At 38.5% G+C, this 22,949-nt stretch overlaps 2 protein-coding genes across 5 annotated transcripts in view; one reads left to right on the forward strand and one right to left on the reverse strand.

Annotated features, from left to right (window-relative positions):
• On the reverse strand, positions 1–10,203 carry LOC117307212 (protein arginine N-methyltransferase 6-like). Of its 4 annotated transcripts, none has more exons than XM_033791895.1 (14): positions 9,624–10,203; positions 8,592–8,647; positions 7,523–7,558; positions 6,909–6,974; positions 6,282–6,349; positions 5,907–5,948; positions 5,166–5,314; positions 4,600–4,668; positions 4,307–4,380; positions 3,817–3,899; positions 3,401–3,510; positions 3,094–3,215; positions 2,331–2,441; positions 1–723 (listed from the first exon to the last, which is right to left on the reverse strand). In XM_033791895.1, the coding sequence occupies exons 1-14, from the start codon at positions 9,663–9,665 to the stop codon at positions 624–626; spliced, it is 1,128 nt and encodes a 375-aa protein (XP_033647786.1). In that variant the 5' UTR covers positions 9,666–10,203; the 3' UTR covers positions 1–623. The 4 variants fall into 4 exon arrangements, with proteins under 4 accessions (XP_033647786.1, XP_033647789.1, XP_033647787.1 ...); XM_033791898.1 differs by having other exon boundaries at positions 8,592–8,650; positions 9,507–10,203; XM_033791896.1 differs by having other exon boundaries at positions 9,394–10,203.
• Positions 10,173–22,949, forward strand: part of LOC117302989 (low-density lipoprotein receptor-related protein 4-like) — a 24,241-nt gene continuing 11,464 nt past the window's right edge. Inside the window, exons 1-12 of the mRNA XM_033787009.1 lie at positions 10,173–10,243; positions 11,031–11,258; positions 12,236–12,411; positions 12,775–13,228; positions 13,667–13,804; positions 14,671–14,806; positions 14,986–15,133; positions 16,180–16,293; positions 17,337–17,600; positions 18,556–18,709; positions 19,627–19,758; positions 22,093–22,207. Coding sequence (XP_033642900.1) covers positions 10,173–10,243; positions 11,031–11,258; positions 12,236–12,411; positions 12,775–13,228; positions 13,667–13,804; positions 14,671–14,806; positions 14,986–15,133; positions 16,180–16,293; positions 17,337–17,600; positions 18,556–18,709; positions 19,627–19,758; positions 22,093–22,207 — 2,130 coding nt within the window. The remainder of the gene's footprint in view (positions 10,244–11,030; positions 11,259–12,235; positions 12,412–12,774; positions 13,229–13,666; positions 13,805–14,670; positions 14,807–14,985; positions 15,134–16,179; positions 16,294–17,336; positions 17,601–18,555; positions 18,710–19,626; positions 19,759–22,092; positions 22,208–22,949) is intronic.

Raw genomic sequence — 22,949 nt, forward strand, 5'->3', positions numbered from 1 at the left:
ATTTACGAATACATTGAGACTTTATTTGTTTCGGAACTCCAAATAAAATTACCACAAAATAATCTGCAAAAATATGACTCTTAATTTGTTTTCATCTCGTAAGCTATAATGCACCATTCACAAGCATCCATATCTGTTATTGTTGTTCTCCAAGAACTGGCAGCAAAATATAACTTAATAGTTGTGCCTTATCAATGTAGTAACCAGGGGAGTGTGGTAGTCTCCCCACTCAGAACCCTCGACCCTCCCCCATTTTACACCAAAAAATTTCACAAATGAATGGTTAATACACCATAAGTCCCCACCCAAATTTATCTCTTTTTCCCCACTTCCCTCCCTGTGAAATGTCTAGTTATACACCACCGTATCCACACCAGTACACAAACAAGATAAACCCCACTTGCACATTATAATTAATAGAACTTAATATAATGCGCAGTCATATTTTGTGCAGATGGTAGCTTCAAGAGTGTCTTACTAAAAGCTTTCAGTAGCATTTTTTAGTTATGGAGTGCACTAGTATTTACGTTGGGTGTATACAGAAATAATTACCCAAACCAAATTGTGTTGTAGTAACGCGTTAACCATTATCTCAAAATGGCTTAATGTTTTTTCTCGACATGTTAGTACATTTCAACTGGGCCCGGTGTCTTCCACGTGTTGTAATTTCTCTCAGCTGGTTTACCACCTGCGATGCTGTAGTTTAATTTGATGTCCAAATGTCTGTTGGGGATATAACAAGCCCATTATTATTATATGTTTGAACAGAACACATTTTGTTCACAAGAGGGCGCTATTCATAGGACTGCCAACTCTCTGTGATTCTGCAGAAAGTTTCCCTAAAAAACCTTTCCATGTTCTGATGAACAATTTGAAAATCTCGCTGAAACTTTGCCCCTATTCTGTTGAATGTAATTCTAAATATCTCCCTGAATGTTGTACAAAGTCTCCCCGATTGCAAGATGTAAATGTTTGCATCTCTGTTTTCATCAGTAAACCTCTATAACGAAGATTAGGTGACTCTTTAACACCTACATGTAGGTGTTTTTGCTATAGAAACCATACCAAATCCGCCAAAATCAATCAATTGAAAGACAGTAAATACGCAACTGTACTGAATCCATCATAATCAACCAAAGCATGTTTGGCATAAATATGAATCCATTAAAATCAATCACTAACATTTTGGAGTATATCCAACTCAAGTGATACTGTTTATTGCAGTAATGAATCCATCACATACATGTACATGTAGGCCTATAGTGTACATGAAAGGTTGAACGATAATTATCACCTTTGTTCAATTGTCACTTAAAATTACCGGCCCATTATGACCATCTCAAACATAACAGTTTACTTTTTCAGAAATACAATGCATGCAGCATTGTGATTTCAAAGTGAGATCGTTGTGTACCCAATTGGCATGTAGCAGCTAAAAGCTGTTGGGTTTGTAAACTCTATGGCAAAACAGCATCATTGTCTTACGAAACGGGAAGGCAGAAGTAGGCACATTACATTAAAGGAACACGTTGCCTTGGATCGGTCGAGTTGGTCCTTGAAAAGCGTTTGTAATCGTTTGTTATAAAATGCATAGGGGTGGAAAGATGTTGTAAAAGTAGAATACAATTATCCACACGAACATGCCTCGAAATTGCACGGTTTTTCGCTTACCTCGTCGACTAACACGGTCGCCATTTATGGGAGTCAAATTTTTTACTCCCATAAATGGCCGACCGTGTTAGTTAGCACAGTAAAAGGAAAACCATGCAATTTCGAGGCAAACTTGTGTGGATCATTGTATTCTACTTTTAAAACATCTTTCCAACCATATGCAATTTATAAAAACGGTTACAAACGCTTTTTATAGACCAACTCGTCCGATCCAAGGCAACGTGTTCCTTTAAGGACTAACAGTGAGTTACGACAAGTTTTGCACTAACTTGTCATTCTAAATTACAAGGCTTTGGATAATCTTTCTTTCCAGGCTACTACGTATCTAAGTCGAGTCTCCTGTTCGTATGTAGCCACCATCCATTTCAAATTGTCCTTATACTATCGGGGACCATACTACCAACCCTGGTCTCCATCTGGTTATTACATGTATTTGCTTGTGTTAAGTGGTCGCAACATCTTGTCAATGACAATATTAATAATGCCAAAATGCATATAGCGCCTTCATATTGAAATGCTCTAGGGCGCTGAACAAAAGGCACTTGTCAAAAACTAAGCACAGGTACAATTATATGGACAAATTAAAAAATAAGAAACTAAATTATAACAATAGGAGTAAAAAGTCTTAAAAACATTCAACCTGATAATGCTCAACATACCTGTCGTTATGGAGAGCAGGCGTTACTAACATGGATCCGTCTAAGACATCGCCCTCTTTCACAGAAATTGGCTCGTCAAAGTACAGTACAGCTTGGTTCCAGTGAGTTCGACTTAAAAACAAAATATACAACATACATTGTAAATAGTGTTGTAGCTAGACCAGTTTCAGTGGTGGGCCCAAAATTCAAGGGCGAGAGCGGCAAGATTATTCATGTTTAGATATGGGGCCATCATTGTTTAAGTGCAATCCGGGGGAAATCTGTGCTGGGCAGCACAGTGTATTTTGCTCAGAGTGCAGAGAGAAATCTTTTTGTTCTTGGCAGGCCTGCCCGGCACCGCCCACCGTGAATACAACACTGTACTTATAATAGTAATAGTGTTACCTAGTCTTTGTCATGATCAATAAAATCATTATTGTTTTCCTCTATGAACAATAGTAAACAGCAATGGCAAAGAACTATCAACTTTTTACAGAAGAGGACACCGTTCTTTTGGCCCTTTCAAACTCGGTGCACTTACATTGACTTGAAATGGAGAAGAATGCAAATTACTTGTAAATGTTTGTTTGAGTAGGCCTATAGCGCAAAATAAGTAAAGAAGCACAACACAAGAGTTTTTTTGCCTTGACAGATATTGAACTTGATACCACTTTGACAACCTTCATTAATTTGGTATTATTGTTTAACAGTAACAGTTGATTCCAGCTGCGGCAGTTGTTATTATTGTTTTTTTTGTGTTTTTTTTACTATACCGGTTACTTACGTGGCAAACGGTGACGTTGACAAGACAACAGTTTCCTTGCCTTTGATCTCAAAGTAAGCGTCAAACCAAGTTGTAAATCCAGACAGTTTGGTCGTCTTGTTGCACGCCATTTTAAAACTCCCCTGCAATGGACAATCGATGAAAAAAATGTATCTTTATATGGTACACTTATGGAGAGGCAATGAGGTCCCTATGTTTATCCCAAGGGATTTTAAGTGAGCTGGGGTCACCAAGGGTTAGGACATAGGACTAGTACTAGGAGATACTAAAACCTTAAGGCTAGTTCTAACTACTATCAAAAATGTACCTTAACGTTGTCTAGATCTTCGATGGTAACGGTGTTGATGTCGATTTGTGCCAACTCTTGTTCTTTACCGACCACCTCCGAGCTTGGTACATCCTCCCTTCGAACCGAGCCTGCGGGTAGAAAACAAGATTGCTTTTACAATGCTGTGTTTTAGTACTTCTTTGTCTAAATTGTACAATGCTGTGTTTTAGTACTTCTATGTCTCAATTGTACAATTGAGCTCAATTGGTCATCGAAGTTGCAAGGGAAAAGGTTTCAGGCCTGAATTTTTGTATTATTTGACTGCGAAATTACCTCTTTCTTAAAAACTATGTTACTTCATAGTTTTAAACTATCAACAGCTCTCCATTGCTTGTTACTTGTAGTATAAACCCAACAAAGATACTAGATTTGGAATAATTGAATGAAATGCTCACCAAAGATGCGCTTCTTTGCAAAGGGAATCATACACTCCATGCTGAGGTCATAGGTTTCTTTAGTACTCGACCAGAAGTCAATCCTAGAATAGGATTAAATGATGTATAAGACACACTGATTAGTTTTAATGAATATATACATGTACAGCCCAATACACCAGCGAAAATTTTCTTCTGAACTACTGTTAAAGTTCAAGTATGAAGATCCCTAAATCACCACTGCTTGTTTGTTTGAGTGCAATTAATAAAGCCATACACTGACTTTTACACTGAAGTGTTTTTAAAATATGATTTCAACACGGATTCTGCCTTAGTTTGACTGATGTCAGATTCACTCTGACACAGAAATGGTTTAGGCCCCATGGAACCCAGATCCAGTCAATTCTGTTTTTAGTATGCAGTAATAACTGATGATAAGCTTTCTTGAAATCCCAATGATGTATTGTTTGCTTTCTTGACGCTCATCAAGACCAAAGGCTCATTTTCTCACCTTCTCTCGTAGATCTTTTGGCTATCCACTGGCGCAACGAACAATGTGCACTTCGATGGTAAAATCAGGCCACCCTGGCAAAAAGAGACAGAAACAAAAACTACCAATTAAAAGCTGACCGGTTAAATTCCTTCCTGAAAATCCAACAAATGATTTTGGGGAAAAAATCAATCAAGAAGCATCCAACATGTTTGAATAAATCTTCTTCCTGATTGGAGTTTCCAATAAAAAACTGCTGTTCATTCTAAGACGTGGTTGCGTCTACTTGATATAAAAGTCTCTTTTGAACTTACCTCTTTCAGAAATCTGTCCCTGGCCACGACCACAGAATTCAGCATGGCTTCAAACAACAAGAAGTTACCCTGTAATGAATTGAAAATTCTTTTTTTCTTAAAATAAATTACTTCTCAACAACAGGCTTTTACAAAAGTCATTGACTAAGCTGTATTCATCAAAACAATGTTTTCTACTAGCTATGCACATAATCAGAATCCACTCTATATGTGAACAGAATAGACCTTTATCATGGTGTAGCCATGCTGAAACTTTCCCATTAGTATCAATGTTTCCAAACCGAGGCTGGAAGAACAAAATAGTCTGGTTCCTATTTGCTAAATGCGTTCAATATTGTTACATTATGTGATGCGAGGATCATGACCAAGATGGAGGTGACATGATAAAGGTCTATATTCCCGTAGCATTAATTACAATGACATAAAGTTTTAAAACGTATGCTACAACCTAAGATAAACATACGAACTAACCATCCATGAGTCAAATGGATTATGTAGCTTAGTAGTAAACAGTAATACAGCAATGGATCCATTACCATTGACTGAATAGTTAAACCAATATTTACCATCCATTCACTGACAATGACGTCAACTTTCTCTGGGAGTTGGACATCTTCTGCTTTCCCCGAGACCAACTCCACTATATTCTCCAAGTTATTCTCCTTGACAACGAGCTTGGCTTGCTCTATTATAGCACTGGCATCGATGGCATAAACTGAAACAAAATGTGAAAATATTACCATGTCATAACTCTTACTAAATGTTTGGTGTCAGGCATTTGCAATGGAAGAAACTGTGGAACAAGACATTTCTTTTGTCCATCTATCGTCTGGTGCCAGAGCTCTTAGACAACTGATTATGTTTTTCATGATGTTGTCGGGGGCCATTTTGAGTCCATTGAGGGAAAAGTAGCAACAAATTGTCACAGATCTAACAATATCACCATAGAACTGTTTTTCTCCTTCTGACTCTCTAGAGCATGACGCTGTTGATCATACACCTGACACTAACTAACCAGGTCAATAAGTCAATCTTACGCCCTCTTGCGCTGGACCCAGCAATTCTCCGATCAATGGCTAGTCTTTACAGACTATCCTTTCTTATGAGATGCCCAACAAAAGTCAGTTGCAGCTTTCTGATAGACTCAATCTGATCCCTAATTATTTGCACAAAGTTAAGAAGTCCGATTCTTGATCATATAACAATGAAAGTCATGGTTTCCCATAACGGTCTGCTCATGATCAAGAAGTCATAGGTCAGCCCCCAAAAGTAACTATATTGACAACAAAACTTTGAAAAGTACTTACCCTTTTTAGCACCAGCTTTAGCACAGAAACAACTGAGAATTCCTAGATAGAAGGGGAAAAAATAGTCACACTTTATGGTCAATGTTTCTTAATTAATGTAGACGGCACAAGGCGAGTGTGGAGAAAACAAGCCAGCAAGAGGAAGAGAGGAAAGATATGATTTGAAAATATTTCAAGGCCCATGGTCTTATGATAAATATGGGGAATGAAAGACCGAGAGTAGATGCCCCCCATAACACCCACCTGGCCCCAATGTGGTTCTAACACTTGTAGTCCTCTAGTATTTAGCACAGCGTTGTTATTTGTTCATTTCAATGATGTAACAGTGCATCTAGTAGTGAATTATCAAAAAATGTATCATCAAATCAGGCTCACCTGTGCCACAGCCGACATCTGCTACGACTTTTCCCTTCAACAGGTGACTGCTTGCCATAATGGCCTCCCTTTGAAACAATAATAATAATAATAGAAATAATCAATATTTATATTGTGCAATATCAATCTAATAAGGTGCTCAAAGTGCATGAAAAGAAAAATAGCAGCAATATAGAAAGGAGAAACAGACAAGAGGGAAGAGGGAATGGTAAGGATGGTAAGGGAAATAAAAGACTACTGAAAAGTAAGACAACCACCCCCCCCCCCAAAAAAAAACCACTTAATTTATAAGCCAAATTCAATACCCAAATTCGCAGCAGCTTTTCGAAGAAATCTCTTTCTAGTTGGCCATACTCTTCCAGATTGAGTTTCATCTTCACATGTGTTTTAAATAGTTTAATGGAACTGCCCTGCGGTGTAATTTCGCTAGGCTTATTGTGACAACAAAAGACGGTTTCAAAACTGCAGTAGGCAAAACTGCTCTATGAATACATGACAATAAACAGGCTGCTTGCCCTCTAGGAAGCTCACAAGTCTCAGGTCCTCGATCAGAAAACAAAAAGTTTGAATAATGCAGTGAATTGGAAGACTCTACTGAGTCATGAACAGTTCAAGCGCACATTATACCTGTAGGTTTGGGTGCGAGAGTGATCCCGAATCATATTCTCGTGAATGTTCACATCAGCGTAAGCTCTGCAAAATACAAAATAAAAAGGAATGAGATTAATTCAAGGAGCACAGTGTCTACGGTATATTATCCAAGACCACACCCTTCCTATAGCGCTTAAAAGGGAGGTATTTTAATCCGTACATCATATCATATCTGGTGCAGAAACTAATAAATAATAATAATAACATTTTCATGTAATATCACATTTCACTGTTGATAATAAAAAAGAAATTGAGAAACGGTTCCCTCTTACGTAACATACTAGTTTTTGAGAAAGAGGTAATTTCACTCAAATGATGAAAGACAAGTTCAGCTGAAGCCTTTTACTTTGCATCTGAAAGCACACAAAGTTGTACAAGGGTGTTTTTTCTTTTATTATTCTCTTGCTACTTCAATGACTACTTGAGCCCAAGTTTCACAGATTGATTATTTTATGGATGTTGGGATACACCAAATGAGAATACTGGTCTTTGACAATTACCAAACGTGACCAGTGCCTTTAAGTTGATTGCTTGAAGAACACAAAATACTGTTTTTTTTCTCATTGTTAACTGAAATAGTTCAAACTTACGTGAAGAAGAACTTGTCGGAACCCTTTAGGTCTGACCTAGGAATAAATAAAGCACAAAAAATAATCAACTCAAAACAAACAGACAACCTCCCCCCCCCCCCCAACACAAAAAGAAACAAAACCCGATGTCTTACATTGTACAACATGAAGACTAACATTGGTAAGGAATTTTAATTAATAGACAGTTCCCAAGCTTTTTTAATGCTATAGCCTGTTACTTCTCAACTGAACATCATCGCTTATTTACAATAAATAAAATAGGGTTAAGCATTTTGTACGATTTTGAAGAAGGCAAGGCTTACAAGTCTTTGATTGCCCTTGGAAATTATACAACAAATAAAATTTGAAGGGAAAGGGGGGAACAAACCAATTGATAAGGGCCTTGTTATACCTCGGCTTTGACTTCAGGCCCCAGGAACCATCTGATGTTCAAACAACAGTGCAAAAAACACTCTTCTCCTAAAAATACAACAAAACTCAAGCTGGGATTTTGGAAGGGCAAGGCTACACCTTTTCTAGCAACTGAAAATGGTTTTAATTGGAACAGTTTGGTGAACTGTTGCAAGTTCGTAAGGTTTCACACAATATCTAAAGCCCAAAACAGTATCACAGTTTGTTTTATTTGAAGGGGAGGAGTACTGTGAAGTATTGGCTTTGGCAAAGTCTCCCCGGGGGTGGATTTCACAAAGAGTTAAGACTTAGTCTCTCTACTTAGGATGAGTTACTTGTTCTAAGTTAAAAGGACTAGCCTTAAGTTTTTAATATATCTCCTATGACTAGTTCTTAGTTGGGATTTGTCCTATTATTAAAGTCGATTTCACCAAATAAAGCTGTTGATTTCACCAAACTCTTTCTAACTTAGGATTCATCTTAAGACTTAGGACGGGTTCAGTTCAGTATCCAAACACGTAGGATGCATTGAACCCATCCTAAGTTAGGACGGGTTATAAGCTTAATGGGTTACTCGTCCGTACGCATGTTACTCGAGTTAGGGTGAATCCTAGCGTTTCGTGAAATCGGCTGCAGGGCACATAATAAATACTACAGTCACTGATTGTACTATACTTACTTTGTGGTCATTCCACCATTGATGTCGACTTGATCCATCTTGAAGGTTTTGTAGGTCTGCAAAGGAAAATGGACTTATTTATTATTATAATCTTTTGACAACAATGATCATAGGCCTACACCATGGGATGTCAAGGCCAAGCGGATAAGAGCACCCAATTCAAGCTCTGTTGATTCCATTCAGCAGAGTGTGGGTGCGAAACCCGGTCGTGACACTTTTCCCTGAGAAAGACAATTAATTTAATAAACACCCAGCAGGGTGGATATGTGCACATTACAAGTCTTATTATTATTATTATTATTATTATTATATTTAATTTAAAGGCAGTGGACACTATTAGTATTAGTAATAACTCAAAATAATTATTAGCATAAAACCTTTTTTGGTGACGTGTAATGGGGAGAGGTTGATGGTATAAATCATTGTGAGAAACGGCTCCCTCTGAGAAGTGCCATAGTTTTCGAGAAAGAAGTAATTTTCCACGAATTTGATTTCAAGACCTCAACTCAAGTTTAGAACTTGAGGTCTCGAAATCAACCATCTAATTTAACGCACATAACTTCGTGTGACAAGGGTGTTTTTTCTTCCATTATTATCTCGCAACTTCAACGACCGAATGAGCTCAAATTTTCTCAGGTTTCTTATTTTATGCATGCATATGTTGAGATACACCAACTGTGATTGTGAAGGCTAGTCTTTGACAATTACCAATATAGTGTCCACTGCCTTTAATATTATTATGATTAGAAACTTGGAAAGGCTATTCAATTTAATTGTGTATTTCATTTCCTAACATGCCTGCCTTTTCGGATTATTTGGCCGAGAGTTGTTCGTCCAAATGTTAATAAATACAGGCCTTTTGACAGAGGGTGTCTAGACCCAAAGAAAAGAGCAACGTACTGCTGACCTAGCTGGGGACAGACACTGCTAAATGCGTGCCGTGTAAACAACACCAATGAATCGAATGGGAGAGCACGTACGCATGGACACCATTTGATGACACTGACGCATTCATATGCATACAAACATTACCTCCATGGTTTCAATAGGCAAGGCTAACTGTGACCAGATCATTGGAAGATCAATCTGACAGAATATCGAAGTGTTTTAGGTGCAAAAGTTTCTCGGATAGCGCCCTCTTTTGAACCATCGATCTTCTCTTTACTTTTCCGGGAAGTCTAGTCTATCTGATGTAAAATCTTTCGGCAATGCGTTCCCCCGAATCCCCGTTTCTCCGAAAGATAATCTCACCATGGGACTCTGGGAGGTAATTCATTTACGACTTGAGTAAACAATGAGGTCAAGGTTTTGCTGGAGGTTAACCACTGAGCAATGTTAACAAGATCCAATTTGGTTCTCGAGTCGCAGGGAATTTGGACTTGAGTGGTTCACATACATAGGACGGGTTTATTTAAAGTTTGGGGATTCCCACTATTAACACTACCCGTAAAATACTACGCAGACCCCAGGGATTGCAGATCAGACACCATTTTTGACTGGCCATCTCTCTCCAGTGCAGTGAGCTCCAGTGTAGTGACACACACTTTCAGCAGTGGTTACGCCAAACACGTTTGCTCCAAGATGGAGAAAGCAAATGCTCCAAAATTGAAGTACATGTACATGTTATTGATCACGTTTGCGTTAGGCATCATGTAAGTATTTTTTATAAGAACAATATTATCCAGTAAGTCTGATTATTATTAATATATTATCAAGTAAAGTCTGAACATACCAAGACCCAGTAACTGGGGCGCTGTACTCCTTTTTTTCGAAATTTTGACCAACCGAGAATGTCAACATTTCGGAAAAAGGAGTACAGCGCCCCAGTTACTGGGTCTAACTCTCTTTTAACATCGGTCTCTTCGCTAAATGGCTTTCTTTTAACGGCAATTGGACACTTTCGGTAAACAGTATTGTTCAAAGGCCCACACTTCGTGTATCACAACTTATAATATATATTAAATAACAAACCTGTGAAAATTTAGGCTCAATCGGTCATCGGAGTCGGGAGAAAATAACGGGAAAACCCACGCTTGTTTCCGCACGTTTCACCGTGTCTGACATGTGTTGTCTGACATGTGTTTACTATAATCCGTAATTCTCGTTGTCGAGAATTGATAATTTTTTTAATGTTTTTTCAAAAAGTCAATTATTTCATGGAATAATATTTCAAGACAAGTCTTTTACCATTGCCTTCTGTAAACCCCGTAAGTTATTTGTAAATCTGTGGACTTTTACTTTTGTTTCTGTTCTGAAAGTGTATAGGCCCCTAATGGATTTAACAATACATCAGTCTCTTCACTGTGAAGAGACTCGATGTTAATGAGAGTCATTTACAGCTCAACAAGGTGGGCTAGGTTTTAACTCTTCGCCAGATGTGTTTTGTAATTGTACGATTTTATTTATGATTTTCTGGTATTTGAATTCTCTCTGAGACAGATTTGTATCCCCGGGTAGTAGTACAGGAGTGAGCTCTTCGCCAGATGAGTGTGGATCAACTCTTCGTGCTGGAATGGGATTGATATCGTCTCCGGTCAAGCCGGGGTTTCCCATCCAGTACCCTGCCGGCCTCCAATGTGAGTGGACTCTTACTGCTCCAGCGAGTCGCCGTGTGAAATTGCAGTTTTCGGAGTTCGACTTGCAATCTACCAGTACCAGCTTGTGCAAGTTAGTCTATCAATTGTCTTCACAAGACGCGTTTATATCTCAGTTTTCTAAAGAAAATTAGGCTTTTAAAGGCCCTGTTCATGTTTGGTGTATCCCATCATAAGCATAAAATAACAAACCAGTGACAATTTGGGCTCAATTGGTCATCAAAGTTGCGAGAAAATGATAAAAGAAAAAGCACCCTTGTTGGACGAATTTGTTTGCTGTCAGATAGGAATAAAAGACTTCTAGCTAGAAGTCTTTTAATATTTTAGTGAGAAATTAACTCTTTCTCAAAAACTACGTTACTTCAGAGGGAGTTGTTCCCAAAATGGTTTATACTATCAACAGCTCTCCATTGCTTGTTACCAAGTCAATTTTTAAGTTTATATTTGTTTTGGGTAATGACCAAACATGTACCTTCCCTTTAAAGGTGTGGAATGAAAGACCAGCATTATAACGGGCCTGTCATGTATTCATGAATATTGAAAAAGAGGGTGAAGTTTAATATGTGAAGTTGTTGTCAAATGAAAATGTTGATGATGGAATAGTTTTCGGCCTTGCCCAAAGTCCATTTGGCAAAGAAAATATCTTCACAATACTATGATTCCAAAGACATTGCTGGTCAAACTAAATAGTGCAGAAATATGGCGCGCTGTTTTAAATTACTAATGGGAGCGCGGTTACAATTCAAAGACCGAACTCCGACGTGTTGATATACCCCCAGTAAATGCTAAATACTGAAATTTGCCACTGGTAGATGTGGGACATTTTCCTAAAAACACTGCATGCACAAACTCTGCACTCACAACAAAAATTAACGTCTTAATAATGAGACAAATGGAAGAGTAGTATTGTTGAGTCATCTGTGCATTTTGCGATGGTTTGAGGGGTGTTTCCCGGCCCTCAATCTAAAATCACCTAGGCCTATACACTGTCACATAATATCATTTATTTTACTCATCATTTGATTGCTTATTTCCTGTATTGGTTGACAGAGATGATTTTGTGGAGATTATTCAAGATGGTGACAATGCCGAGACGTCTGTATCCACAGTCTATTGCGGACAGCAACTACCGCCAATAACCGTCTCAGCGACTAACGTATTGCGCCTGCGTTTCTTTACTGATGACGTCATCGGGGGCTCAGGATTCAGCGCTTTCTACGATACTGGTAAAAGATAGATAATTAATTTATTTGAACTATCATGGACTAATTAATTTGTGGACTCTTGCATATAACCTTAAACAAAGTGTGTAATGTTGTTCGAACCAAAATACAAATCTGCTATCGTTGACAAAATGGTGAAAATCCAACGATTTCTCATATTTGATGCGCCAAACCTTGTTTGGCTCGAGCAGAACCTTGGATCCTGACAATCATTCTTTTTTAGTTTTTAATTACCATCGACTGAAAATTTGCGGACTGTTGTTCAAACCTAACAATAGCTGTTTCAAATGTAGGTTTAATTTGTTGGGTCAAATAGGGCAATAAATCTTAACAAAATTGTAACAATCAAACAATTTCTCATTTCAGTTCCCATGGACAACCCTGATGCACCAATCCTTGTTTGGCTCGAGCAGAACCTCCTAGATTGGACAGCCAAACTGCAAAGCCTAACAGCAGATCCGGCGGACTATTTCTCGTCTGGAAACATAGTGACCAACACCCTTCTGAAATATAGTCCGGCCAACTGGACCGCACTGGCAGCCGACTACCACGACCGTGTTTTCTTCTGGGCTGACCCACGCCTGAAGGTGATTTGGCGCGGTCAGTTGAAGGGGGAGCAACTCATTGCAGCGCCCCTGTATCGCGGCACCTCCTCGATGGTGCAGGGTATCGCCGTAGATTGGTTAGCTCGTACTGTCTACTGGACTGATGCTTCATACAACCACATCATGATGAGTGATTATGAAGGGTCCAAACATACAGTCGTAATTGGGGAAGGATTGGAGGTTCCCACTGGTGTCGCCGTGCATCCACGACTTGGGTTAGTATGCCGAACGGGGTTTGGCAAATTTAATGTATAGTATGGATTAATGACAAAAACTTCTGGTAACTAGATATCGTACAGAATAGTGCAGTTTTGTTCACATTGCTTCTAGTGGTTAGTCTTCAAAAACAACAATAACAGCAGCAACAAGACTTCGTTCAATGCTGCAATTCAATTCCTTAAATGAAAGCTAATTATCTTTCTGGAATCTATAAATAGAAATATTTTCAATTTAAATCGAAATGTGCCGGTCAAATCTGCCGAAAATTGGATCCGGTATCCTTGACGGACGTTCATACTGGGCAACAACGCAAAAACCTACAATGAAATCAAATAATACTCATGACCTTTTAAATAAGTTATGCTCAGTGCTTAGTGCTGTATGACCAAACTTTCACGCTTTTACTGAGCTGCTTTTGTACTTCTAACATACAGGTGGCTGTTCTGGACCGATACGGGTACCGACCCAAGGATTGAACGCAGCCGTCTGGATGGACGAGAGCGTCGCGTAATAGTCCGGGGCTCTGAAGCCGGGTATGCGGTAGGACTCACCATTGACCACTCACGTGATAGGTAGGAACTTGTTGGGGTTCTGTATCTGTATCTGTTTTATTGAGCCTGCAAAGCAATTTTCTAAAGACACATCACACCAGCTTGTGTTCGCGGTGTGGACGGGATGACTCATGATTTTGGACGTGTTTAGTGAGAGTGTTTTTGAAGATGTCTTAGTATTGCTGGAAATCACACTACACGGTAAGTTCTGGTTTGCTTCTGATCGATCGGATCAAGGGAACTTGAATTTACAAGTCGCAACATAAAGTCAAATCAGCATCGGGTGGATTTTTTATAAAAATAAACAGTTGATGCTAGATTGATTGGAATGAATGATTGGCATACCTTAGGACTACGCTTCGAAAGAAACCAAAGTTACACAAAAATCTTGCCTTTTTAGTACCAGTGTCCTGCCGGAGATTCTGTCCCCAAATTGGAAAATGACCTGGGGTCTGGAGGAGAAGGATCCAACAGAGGGGGCCATCAGAAGCTCTGTTCTTCCTATAGACCTTATCCCAAATACTCAGGCAGGCGCAGTAGGTGTGGAGTTAGGTGCATTCTGGGATAGTTAGGGATCAAATTTGATCCATAGCTATCCTGGAATGCACCTCATTAAATAACATTTGGCGCTTGGGCAATGGGTATTTGCGAAAAGGTCTATGGGGGAACAGAATCTCCAATAGTGTATTTTGGCAACCCAAACCAGAAACATTGGTCATCGGTTGGGCGTTTGTGTGTTCGGTTGAGCGTGGTGACACGCTGTTCAGACCAACCGGTAACCAACTTGTTTTGGTTGGGCTTTTGCTGGTGTCGCCAAAATGCACTCCAGGGGGCAGAATCTCTTGCCACACACCGGCTAACATCACTTATTGTATTATTTTGGGCAGGTTATACTGGACATCTCGGAGTCTGGACGGTATGAGGAGCTCTATCTATTGGGCAACTACTGATGGACAGTCTGTAACGGTGTATACAGCAGTCGACTACAACCTCTACAGGTTTAACGATTTAACCCTGTACAAGGTAAGGCATAATTTCATCAAAGAATAGTTTCATGAAGGGTGAAGGAATTAAAGAGGGTGTAATAGGCAAATATTGGGACACATTAAGATCGTTCGAAATTTATGTAAGCTGCAGTTAGACCCAGTAATGCTTCACACATCATTTTAGAAAGTTTTGGAAATAATTATTTTTAATTACAGGATTACCTCTACGTTACCGACTCAACAAATCAGCTACATTGCTACTTGAAGGATGAGGTCAGGGGTCACTACTTCACCTTTAACCTCACACCACGTTTACCATTTGGCATTACTACGTACGCTGGAAACAACCAGAATTGGCGATCATGTGAGTTAACATCATTGTGTGTCCGTTTTTGAAATGGGTGTTGAAATTTGAAATTTTCGTAAGGTTCCGGGCATTGTGTAACATTTGTGTAACACTTTTGAAGCATTCGTACATTTGTCTTTATTATTTCATACATTATTCAACAGGGTTCACCCCTACTCTTTCAAGAAATGTGTTTTACCTCCGAAGGGGCATCAAATGCCAAGACCAGGGAAATAGAGGCCACGGCCTTCGTGTAATTCCATGCCTCAAAAAATGCCAATTCTAGCCAAACCGGTTACTCAGTATGAAGAAAATTATTCCTGTAATTGCAGTCTTCTCTGCCAAGATACATTCGTTCAATCGAATTTACATGTTAGAATAAAAAAATGTGTGTTTTCTTTGCAAGCAATTTGCATTTTGTATATTTTACTAATATTACTATTTAACTTCTGTATTTTACTAATTCACAACAGTAGTATTTATGATCTTCAATATTGAAATTTTGTTGACGGTACTTTGTTTTACATCATAATTTTGTGGATTTGCTGCATGCGCACGATTATAGTTAATAATAGTGATATGGCTGATTGAGTCATCATTCAAACACATTGATCATCCATACTGTATTTAAAGGCAGTGAACACTATTGGTAATTACTCAAAAAAGGTTATTAGCATAAAGTGTTACTTGGTAAATGGGGAGAGGTTGATAGTATAAAACATTGTAAGAAACGGCTCACTCTGAAGTCAAGTAGTTTTCGAGAAAGAAGCAATTTTCCACGAATTTGATTTCGAGACCTCAGAATTAGAATTTGAGGTCTCGCAATCAAGCATCTATAAGCACACAACTGCGTGTGACAAGGGTGTTTTTTCTTTCATTATTATCTCGCAACTTCGACAACCAATTGAGCTCAAATTTTCACATGTTTGTTATTTTATGCATATGTTGAGATACATTAAGTGAGAAGACTGGTCTTTGACAATTACCAATAATGTCTGTCCAGTGTCGTTAACCATGATTTAACAAAACAACTTATTTTTCAATCTCTGATGACAATTATACAGCTGGTTGTGATGCAAATCCATGTGAGTTTCTCTGTGTCAGTGATGGAGGGGATGCATACAGTTGTTTGTGTCAACATGGATTCACTGCAATGCAGGACGGAACATGTGTCACAGGTACGGATAAATATATCTAATTATTTCTTCTTTTACTGTAGAAATACCAAGTGCATGCACCTTCTGTGTTCCTGGGCCTGATGATGAAACTTAGCCCTGTTAGCATTAGATTTGAATTTAACCGAGACCATTGGTAACATTCCAATGTGTAAACATTACCAGTGGATTACTTGGATTATACAACTGACTATTTATAAACACAGGCCAGGTCTGGGATCATCAGGCAGCATGCTTTTTGTTCCCCGGACTCACCTTACCTCTAATGGTGATAGGCCCTTCTCTAATCTTGCCCCCACCTCTGGAACTCTCTGCCTCAAAGTCTAAGAGATACACATGACATTTCTCACTTTTCATCTTTCATCTTTTCAGACTGGCCTTTGAACACATCTGAGATTTCTTTTAGTGACCTGGAGCGGCGCCTTTGAATTTTTTTTACAGAGAAAGAGCGCCTTACAAATGCTGTGTTTTATTTATTATTATTTACATGAGGGCACTACGCCAGTGACCTTCAACCGGATGTGACAAAATACATGCCCTATAGCTTTTAATCAAAGGTTGAAGGGAAGCATATAGCAAATAAAAGGAAGAAAGTAACACCAAATGGTGGCCGGTTAAACTACCATTGGGCTCAATTAATTTACATGTAGTTACCTGGGTGACATTTGCCTGGGCTGTTCACAGGCTTAAAATGGTCTAGTCACCATTTACCCCCACGTTTGTACATGTGGATACCAGTAGCATTTAACTAACTGAAGCCACGTTTGCTTGATTTCTTGAAAAAGATAAAACTTTGTACATAGGTGTGGTACTCGCTGCTAAAATATAGGATTCAAACTGTCTCTAGCTACTGGGCAATCTCGGTGGTCTAGTTGTCAAGACACTGCTCCAGATGCAAAGGTCATGGGTTTGAATCCCACCCGAGTAGTTGTGATTTTGTTTCACAGGGCTCGGGAAATTACTGAGTATCACTGCTAACACACAGTGTATAAAGTTAAAACCAAACTTAATATTCGTTATATTCTTGTTGTCTTACTTCAATCAAGACTCTGACATTCAGGTTCCACCACCCAAGGTATTTGTGCTAGGCCGAACCAGTATCTGCATGTATCCAGACAACATCCAAGACCTACCATCGCATCCTGGTCAGTGCATCCTGACAGATTTACCCGAAGCAGTCGCAATGGCTACCGACCAAGGGGAAGGGATATTGTTTTACAGCACACTCCAAGACAACATTATATACAGCATAAAACTACGCAGCAATGAGAGATCTGTGGAAGTTATTGGTGGAACGACTGAAGTCAATGGTAATGCTTAATGTATTTTTTTTCTTACTTTGATATTGAAAATCGCTGTTACTTTTGTTCCAATTAACGTGGATTTATTTTTTGTAAAGCCTGTCAAACTATGTTTGTTGGAGTGTTGGGGAATTTGTTTGTTTGTTTGTTTATTTGTTTGTTTGTTTGTTTGTTTGTTTGTTTGTTCGTTTGTTTGTTTGTTCGTTCATTAGTTTGTTCATTAGTTTGTTCATTCGTTCTTTCATTCGTTCGTACGTTCGTTCAGTTTTTTTGTTTTTGTTTTTGAAAAATTGCACAATATAAGGATAATTTTCATAAGAAATTGCAAATCTCTTTTTGTACAAATGTTGGATACTGTATGAATTATTGTCAAAGTTTTCAGCAAGTTTCAGTACACATACGTACATACAACTAAGCATCTGTAAAGCGTCTTTTCAACAAGATCAAAGGGCTGGACAAGCAAAATGGAACTAAGCTACAACATACATGATATATTACATTTGATACGAACAGGGTGATGCCCCAGCATATTTAAGTGATCTTGTGCAGATGTACACCCCAGGACATCGTAGCTTTTTGTTAAGTTAGTATATTTTTCTTATTTTGTTTTGCTATTTTGATCGCTTAATAGCTGTTCTTTTGTAGAGCAGCCCCATGAGTGACGCTTGCGGCGGATACCGGCGTTTTAAAAGTGTCCATTATTATTATTATTATTAATATTATTTTAAGAGATTTTTTGAAAAATGGCAGAGAGGAGGTAGTTTCATAATGACACAATATTATTAGCACTGATGACTAATGTCAGATTATAGAAGTGCCATTTTGCATTCACAAAGTAATGTGGCGAGATACACCACTTTATCCATATTAATAAAACCAGCTCTTATATAGCGCAGTTCCAAAAAAATTACCAATGCACTTAAAACATAGCACTGGCTATTTATTAATCTTCTGAACATCATAGGTATTGCCGTAGACTGGCTTGACAAACTGCTCTATTGGACTGATTCTCGCTTGAACCATATTGCTGTGTCGAAGTACGACGGCACGCACCGAACAATCCTTCTGAGTGACGATGTCAGACAGCCCGGACACATCGTTGTGGATCCTCATGCAAGGTATGGGTACAAAGTTTATACTGGACAGATTTGAGCCAAGAGGCTAGTAGTTTTGGTGTCGGGCCGAAAAAGTCCAGCTGTCTTTTAAATAAAAGTAAATTCTAGCATTCCTAATTGCCCTCCCCTAAATACTGCCCTCTCTTGAGTCTTAAAGGAGCTAAATTACTTGCAAAAATACAGCAAATACAGGAACAACACAAAATAATTGCACCTACCATGGAGGAAGGAAACTGTCTACTTAATATATTTAACTAGGGTTTGCATAAATTAATAAAGACACTTGTGACACTGATTTTCAATGAAGTGCTGAAACTGGCAAAAAGTTTGGTCTTTGGACTGCTGACCTTTTGTCTGCTACAGTATCTGGCTATTGTAAGCTGTGAGGGTCAGAGTCTACACATGTTGCAAGCATGGTCTTAGTCAAAATGACATCTATTGTAAAAAAACAAGCAGCACAACTTGTGTCTGAGTTATTCAATGATCAAATGAATGTAGACACCTACTAAGTCGGTGTCTTTGTAGCAAATTCTGACAGTTTTACCTCATTTTTTGCCACGATTGATTTTAGTAATAATTGTAAAACAATTAATATATCATTCTTGTGAAGTGAACTCATTCCATGAACCAATGCACTCTAGAGACATACTTATAAAATGAACATTTTTTAAGGAGTTGTCAATCACTAGTTCTTTTCAGAGGCAACACTTTCAAAAGAGATACGGTGGTGGTGCTATCCCAAATCTCACCATACAAAGTTTTAAATCCTGCTGACATTTCTTGAAGCAACACGTGACAAAATTTCACAAGATGAAGTGAAATATCTGGCTGGAGAAACATTTGAAAGTCACATGCCAAGCATCGGAAAAAAATATTTGAATTATTTCTCATTTTCTTTGTCTCTTCTTTTAATTCTTAAGATTTATATTCTGGACCTACCTTGGATCCTCAGTGGAGATTGAACGAGCAGCCCTCGATGGTAGTAACCGCGTGGTGATTGTAAGGGGTGTTCTGGAGGCCGACGCTCTGACAATAGACTTCGACAGTCAAGTGTGAGTACTATTAAACCACAAATCTGTCTACCCAAACTGCGTACCCTACACTTCACTGCACTAATACAAAGGTGGAAGTCCAAATTACGACATATGTCTCGGGTACACCCATTGTGTGTTACCGATAACTGTTCCTTATCTTCAGAATAAATCTTACTCTTGCAATCTGTGTGTTCTTATTTGCACTTGTATGCCTGTTATCAATGACCTATTTAAATGAAGCCTGGGAGAGATGATAGTAAGATAACAATGAACAATGGCATCCGTGTCGACTGTACAAACGTTGCTGCTGAGATCTTCAAACTTTATTACAGTCAAATTTATCTGATCCCATTGTTCAATAAAGTAGGATAAGTTCGTCCTCTTTTTTTGTTTTATGTGGTGTTCTGTTCTACACAAATTATGAATGGTTACATTTTTGCAGTTTGTTCCCTCTCAAAAGATAGTAAATCAATTTCAAATGCATTATTAATATTTTCTGGTATTAAAGGCAGTGGACACTATTGGTAATTACTCAAAACAATTATTAGCATGAAACCTTACTTGGTAACGAGTAATGGGGAGAGGTTGATAGTATAAAACATTGTGAGAAACGGCTCCCTCTGGAGTAACGTAATTTTTGAGGAAGAAGTATTTTTCCACGAATTTGATTTCGAGACCTCAAGTTTAGAATTTGAGGTCTCAAAATCAATCATCTGAAAGCACACAACTTAGTGTGACCATGGGTCGACAAGGGTGTTTTTTCTTTCATTATTATCTCGCAACCGATTGAGCTCAATTTTTCACAGGTTTGTTATTTTATGCATATGTTGAGATACACCAAGTGAGAAGACTGGTCTTTGACAATTACCAATAGTGTCCACTGTCTTTAGGTGAAGTTACCGGTAATCACTGTAGCCAACAAACCTGAGGACACCAGTAAACAAGGGTGATTGCTACAAATGTATGTGAACTTGAAACACCAGGTTTAAACCTTACTCTTGTATGATAAGCGTACTCTGTTCTTTTTACTTGCACTACCAATCCTACACAGGACCACATGAAGGACAAAGTATTTATGATAAAGTATCTTGCTCACAAGTACCAAGGACACAAGTACCAAGGACACAAGTACCATGACTGCAAGGCCCTTTTCATTTTGCAATAGAACACTTCAAGTGAAAATCATGAAGTCTATGAGAACTTTTGGATAGAGCACAGCAAGGCCAAGACCAGGGCAATATATATATTTACCATGGCTTCCATGGCCTCTGTGTAATTACAGGCAAGGTATATCCATCATCAATAATTGTCCTGTGATTATCTTTTTATCATTGGTTAAATATTATACACAAATTGAATGGCAATGAGGTAAAAAGTATACTTCTATTCCTCCAAGGGACTTTGATGAATGACCAAAAGAGGGACCTTTTTCCCGAGGCCGAAGGCTGAGGAGGAGGTCTCTCTTCTGGTCAATTACAGGCCCTAGGGGGAATAGTCGTACACTAGTTACCGAATTATGCCAGTCAATATGTGTTTTATAAGACACCTCGGTCTTAAATGTGAAATAAGAACAGAAATCTGGAAAAGAAAGGAAGTTTTGTAGTTGCTGTTCACGGTTCAAGTCAAGAGAGGGCGCTGTAACCAGGCACTATGACTTATGCCCGCCCGGGTACTATTCCTGCATAACACGCGCGCGCGATCACTAGACTATACTAGTTCATCCCACGTGACCGTGTTTCAGCCAACCAGAATACAGAACAAGCAAGGGGTGTGTTTTAATCTATTCTATTCCATCCACCAGTTCAATACTGAATGCATCATGTAAGTGCATTATCATAAAATATAATCACTACTCCATTTGTCGAGGCGAAGCAAAGGGAATCAGCAAAACCAGATTTCACCTAGGCTAGTGGGTGTAATCTGTGACAATGTACAGCGAAATACTCTCTATTTGAAATTTGTCCAAGTAAAAAGAAAATATAGCCTGTAAAACTCATCAATGCACCCCACACCCCGGGAAAAATCTTTAACCAAATCTTCTGAACTCCATGGACGACTCCATGTAGACACCAACCATATCTGCAGTGACATGACCTTGTTTTATTCTGACAATTGGGCTGGAATTATTATTTCAAAATTGTTGCTCAAAATAATCTCTGCGAAGTATCCCAAGTGTCCTATTTTTACCAAAATAGTACTTCTACTCTTTCTTATATTTGGAAGCATGAAGCATCACAGCAGTAAATACATGGCATTCAAACGACAAAGATGGAATGCGGAATATATTAAGTATTATTTTGAGCTCTGTTGTCGTTATAATTGTTCAGTAAATTGTGTCTTTTTTGGTTGTAGACTTTACTTTGCTGAAAAAGGAACTGGTATACGCGCTGTTGACTACATGGGATCCACAGACAGACTTGTGTTCAAGAAACACGGATCTATGATAACTGGAATGGATCTGTACAAGGTACAAACCTAACAACTACAACATATCTGAAGATTGAATGTATTGATTATAGACTATGCAAGTCTCGCAAACAACGTTCTGGGACAAAATTTGTCAATATTTGATGAAATAATTAAATGGAAAATGGATAAATGTTTGTAGGGAGGGGGTGTTTTGGCTCATTCCTTGCTGTCAGTGATATTCAATCAAATCAGCTATGAGTTTGTGAGTCAGTGAGTGATATAATATTCCCCTTTGGATTGTTGATTGATTGATTGTGAAGACCCATTAGTTAGTGATTTCAAATAACATCATGCTTCAACTTTTGCTCTGAAAAAAAAATCAGGAATAAACCAAAGCATCCCAGGCAAAGATTAGCAGACCCATTTTTCTAAAAGTGTTTGAACTGGGGTTATCAAATGCAATGGTAGATTACACTATTTTAACATGAGGTGAGAGACTTGTAAATTTTTCCCCACTCGCATGAGGACTCTATCTATTGGAAAACGAGTACATCACCAAATTGAGTTTGACATTTATCTCTTCCTTTTTAAAGGAACTATAGACACTATTGGTAATTACTCCAAATATTCGTACTAGCACAAAAAATTCAAATGAGCAGTGGAGAGCTGTTGATAATATAAAACATTGTGAGAAATGGCTGTCTCTGAAGTAACGTAGTTTTTGAGAAAGAGGTCATTTCTCACTCAAATAAAAAAATACTTCGGCTGAAGTCTTTGAATGCATCAGAAAGCACACAAAT

The sequence above is a fragment of the Asterias rubens genome, chromosome 2 (assembly GCF_902459465.1).
Source record: "Asterias rubens chromosome 2, eAstRub1.3, whole genome shotgun sequence".
NCBI lineage: Eukaryota > Metazoa > Echinodermata > Asteroidea > Forcipulatida > Asteriidae > Asterias > Asterias rubens.